The sequence below is a fragment of the Pygoscelis adeliae genome, unplaced genomic scaffold, assembly GCF_000699105.1.
Source record: "Pygoscelis adeliae isolate BGI_AS28 unplaced genomic scaffold, ASM69910v1 Scaffold241, whole genome shotgun sequence".
In the NCBI taxonomy this organism is placed as follows: Eukaryota; Metazoa; Chordata; class Aves; order Sphenisciformes; family Spheniscidae; genus Pygoscelis; species Pygoscelis adeliae.
In genome coordinates this window covers 22,281-27,150 of record NW_008824056.1, presented here as the reverse complement: position 1 = coordinate 27,150, position 4,870 = coordinate 22,281, and the positions used below count along the sequence as shown (strand labels likewise).

General features: G+C 39.0%; 1 protein-coding gene across 1 annotated transcript in view; it reads right to left on the bottom strand.

Moving 5' to 3' along the window:
* Positions 1–489: 489 nt before the first annotated feature.
* Positions 490–4,870, bottom strand: part of SI (sucrase-isomaltase (alpha-glucosidase)) — a gene marked incomplete at its 5' end in the record, with an annotated part of 25,777 nt that continues 21,396 nt past the window's right edge. The window contains 3 exons of the mRNA XM_009333983.1: positions 490–552; positions 1,787–1,975; positions 4,152–4,201. Of these exons, the coding sequence (XP_009332258.1) occupies positions 490–552; positions 1,787–1,975; positions 4,152–4,201 (302 nt within the window). The remainder of the gene's footprint in view (positions 553–1,786; positions 1,976–4,151; positions 4,202–4,870) is intronic.

The following is a 4,870-nucleotide window of genomic DNA, read 5'->3' as shown; positions in this document are numbered from 1 at the left end:
GCTAAATCAGTAATCTGAAAACATTTATTTTGTCTGGCCTTAAATACTTCTCTGTAGTAGTGACTTACATAGGCATAATTAAAATTAAGATGAAAGTTAAATAGGCAGAATTATGGCCGCAAATCCATGCAGGTAACACCAAACGTATCTTTTTTTACAAAATTTGGCATGCGTGAAGTTAGCCAGAGATTCTACTCTGAAAAAACATGGAGTTTTACATTCAGTTCTCAGTTTTGAAAGACAAGTTACACTGATGTGCCGTACTGCTTAAAATATAGATTTTGCATCACATGGAGACCTTGTAACCTTCAACAGTACTGAAACGTGACTGCTTTATACACATAATATCTTAATATGAATCGACTATACTAGTATGTTTTTATAATTAAAAGTATTTTAAGATGCCAAAGAGGCAGTATGAAAGTTGAAAGATAGTTTTAAAACAATGAGAAAATTCAGTGGTATGGCCAACGTTGTTTGGCAGGCATCTTAGCTCCATTGCACAGTGTAGTCTTTGCCCAATTCAAGTTGAAGCCTGGTGATTGTCAGGAGCTGTGAGAAAGCAAAACAAAACGAACAATTAGTAACTCTGCCCTGAAGATCCACTGCTTTGTCTGTCTTCAATAGAGAATATAGTGCTTTCTCATTTTAGGTTACAAGAATTTATTCCTCTTCCTTTGCTTTTGTGTTTGTAACACTATAAATATAGTTTAACCAGCATAGATTTTTGGATTTCTGATCATGAGATTCTGATCCTTTCCCTTCATTCAGAGGCCCTTTTAGAGCTGAGGTTCCTGTTAATTTAAAAAAAAAAAAAAAAAGGCAGCAAAACTTGGAACACACTGTAATTCAACTGTGCATATGAATTCCCTTTTTTCCATCAAAAAGTCAACAGCAGAATGAAATACTTCCATTCTCTGTTACATTTTTAATTCATCTTTTTGGTTATGTACAAAACTTATACAGTTCTGGCTTTCCATGAAAGAGAGGAAGAACTAAGACTTAACAGAATACTGAATTTCAAAGGAAGGGTAGTAAGATCCCAGTAACAGAAGAGGTTAGGCAGTCTCCCTCTACCAGAAAACTGGCAAGACTGAACGCCTCAGCAGTTCTGTTCATATTTGAAGGATGCTCCACAGGAGTGCCGTCTCGAATGGCAATGCAGTTATACACACCTCCTTCAGCTGCCTTTAGGAGTGCTTGACTTGATTGTCCAGGGAGGCGGCAGGGGGGAAGTGCCCTGGGCAGGCACGACCCATGCAGATGGAAACCCATGCCGATAACTTTAGAAGTGGGATTTGACTTGTACATGTAGGAACCCCATGCTGCAATGCCTGCAGCCCAAATATGACATGACAGAATAAGAAATGGTGGTAGGCAAACAGGGCTGGGAAATGAAAATGTCAGACAAGACTGACAACAACAGGGTCATATAGAGAGCATGAAAATACTTCTGGTTGCTTTTTCTTTCTCCAAATCTCACAAGTTGCAAGCTATTAGGAAAAGTGGAAACCAAGCACAAACCAAAATCCACCACTTTTCCACTGTCAGAAGAGGTTTGGGTTCCTCAACAGTAATTTCTATGCATAAAAGCTCTACCACACTTACTGCACAATATTTGCTACATATTAAACAGTGTATTATATAATCATTACCTGTTGGTAGCTTATGTATCTTGCTGAAATATATTTTTAAAATGGTATTACAGCTGAGAGCTGAATCTCCAAAGGTTTAAGAGCACATATGGAGTTGTGAAGGTGGCATTACCCTGCAAATGGCATCTCACCTTCTTGGCATCATTGTAGTCCATGGTGTGAGACAATGCAATTGTCTGTTCTGCGCCGTTCTGTTTGCCATTCTGCGATACGGTCACCTGCTTAACACTGGTGGGCACCCCCAGGACTCTGATTTCAGTAAACATTAAGTTGTTTGGATCAGTGTAACCGTGATGCAAAACCCTGATATTTAAAACATTCTGGAAGGAAAAGTAAAAAAAAAATATCAAAGATTGTCATTAGACTGGTACAAGTCCACTTGAGCTTTTCACTTGCTTTCCTCTCTTCCTTTCCTTTCTTTTTTTTTTTAAATACTTATACATTGTTATTTATTTTCAATAACAGGTTGAAGTCTTCAGTTTTCTTCACATTGTTAATCTGGCTAGATGCTGGGCTCTGCTGTGTCTTTAATTGCCAGTCAGCTGGTAGATGTGAGGAGCAAAGCAACCAGATGCTCTTAACCCCTGACATGGGCAGCAAGTGCTGCATGGACAAACCCTTTCTCCACTGTCACAGGAACAGCAGTTATGCTTCATCTCCTGGCTTCTATGAGGCCTGATCCAGGCTTTGCTTTCCCTGCTTTATGCCTTCCCAGAACAGCTCCTCCACCCCCGTCATCTCCCTTAGCACTCACAGGTCCCCTCTCATTTCCAGTTGCTGTGATTTTAAATAGATTATGGGCACATGGTTTCTTTAGGGTGTACCCAGGTCCAGAGAGTGAATGCCATGTTAAGCAGCCCAGAGATGGTGCCTGCTGGTTCACAGCCCAAGTGTGATCCCATGCAAATGTACTATGACATAATTTTGCATATTTAGTGCTTAGAAAGTATTACTTTTAGTGCAAGCATTTTTCACTGTTGGTTGATTCAAGATCTCTTTAATTAGGTTTTTCCTTGCCAACTTTTTGTAAGAGCAGGAAAAGGTGCATTTATTTTATAATCTCCTTGCAACTGCAAATACTGAATATTAGCAAAACAAACTTCTCTTCCTTAGCAATTAACATTAAATTATTTGACAAAGACAGAATTACATGAGAACAAAGAACAGTGTGGGTAAAATTAGAAGACATTCTGGCACCCTGGAAAACTAATGAAATAACAAAGTGTATTTTCCATTACAATAGAAAAAGCATTTCTTTTAAACCAAAAGTCCATAAAATTACAGTCTAATTTAATTCCAGCTATTCAACTTGTTATGATAAAAATTGAAACCCAGCATCCTAGAAATGCCAGTACTTAAAATAAACACTCCTGTTCATTGACTTCGTTACCCAGGAACGCATGCCAGATTTTCTATGTTGAAGAATAAAGAGAAAAAGCAATCCTGAACTGAAGCAGTGACTCCACCACTGCTGTGCAAAGCTGTGGTTGGAACTAAGCTGCTTTCTCTGCTCTCCCATCAAGCTGGTTCTCGCAGGCTTTGCAAAGTGGCATGGCCATGGCAGCAAAACCCAGCATCTCCTGTGGGATGCTGAGATGTTTCTATAGAATACGTTGACTGGGGTCAATGCACACATGCTAGGACTGGGACTCAAGTTTATGACTCATAACCACAAATACACCTCTGGTTTGTCATCGATGGGAGGGCATGAGTAGGACTCATGAATGGGGCAGGTCCTGCTCCCCCCCCACCTTTGTCGTTTTAGAAAGTGATTTCTTTTTCTGGTTGCCAGTGACTGTGTATCCTGCTGCTTCCTCCCAGAACTAAGATTGCACACAATAAATACATTCTACGCTGAATACAGGCAAATGCAGTACTAACACAGATGCCGTCTTTCTGGCCCTGTGAACTTTTCTTTCTTTTTTCTTGGAGCAGCAACATAGCTTGAACAACAAGGTAGAGAACAGCAAGGAGGACCCTGAACTCGCAAAATGGATCAGGAACAATTTTAGGTGCCCATCCTTGAGAAGAAACCCAAATCCTTTGTAGCTGTAAGCCAGGGTGAAACTTTTTGTCCTTAAAGCTTCCTGTGTGCAACCTCCAGCTTCCTTTTCACCAGCAAGGCCTGGTTTTCCTGGCACAGCTGTTCTGACCCATCTACATGCCTCAGACATTCTGCATTGGTATGTGCTTTCACTTTATAGAAATAATTTATAAAATAAACTTGTACTTTCACAATTATATTAGAAATTACAATGCCATAAATGTACAGCCTATTTAACAATACGCTGAAATTGGTAATTTCAGAATCATTCTTAAATTTGTTCTTAACACAGTTTAATCACATTACTTGGGTCTATTTGATCATGAGCACAAATTAATGTTAAGGTGGATTATCTAGACATTTTGAATTCCCAAATTAAAATACCTATAGTTAAAAATACAATAATAATCACCTAAGTGATAATTCAGAAACTGTGAGATAACATTACATACCCGATCAGCAGTAAACGATATTAGGAGATACACACCATCTTCATATGCGTCTGTTAAAAAGAAAGAATAAAATAAAATGTATTTGTTATTCACCTTAGTTAACACATTACCAAAATTTCAGTTCAATAATTGTGTCCATACACTATACACAAATATATGGCATGTCTAGCTATACATAAAGTTCAGTATTTCCAGAAGACATATGCTTTTAGACATAAAATACTTTCTACTAGCACTGCGTGCTATTTCAATGAGGCCAAAATAAGAACATTTTAGAGGTAAGATACAAAAGAAGTCAAACAAACAGCATTAGGAAGATCAAGGGTGTTAAGACCAGCAAGAGAAAAATGTTTCTCAGTGAAGAAGGCATGGGAGTCGTCTCCCACATCCACCTCTAGTCACTGTACAGTTACACATGACCACGATAGGTGGTGATGCTTCCTTGAAATCACTGTTGTCTATTTTATCAATCCTATTACTCAGCACTAAATGCACTCAAAGTAGCGTCGATAATCATGGGCATTGCAGGTTCTTGCCTTTCTACACTAACAAAAACAGATCACAGGCATCCTGGTGAGCTGCACCTCGTAATCTATGCTGATTTCCTTTATCATCAGACTTCCATAAACATAGCCATCATTTCTGAATTCCAGTGCTAACAGGCAGTGGTGTGTGTGAAGCACCTCAAAATACGCTACCAGCATCCTGCAAACTTCCCT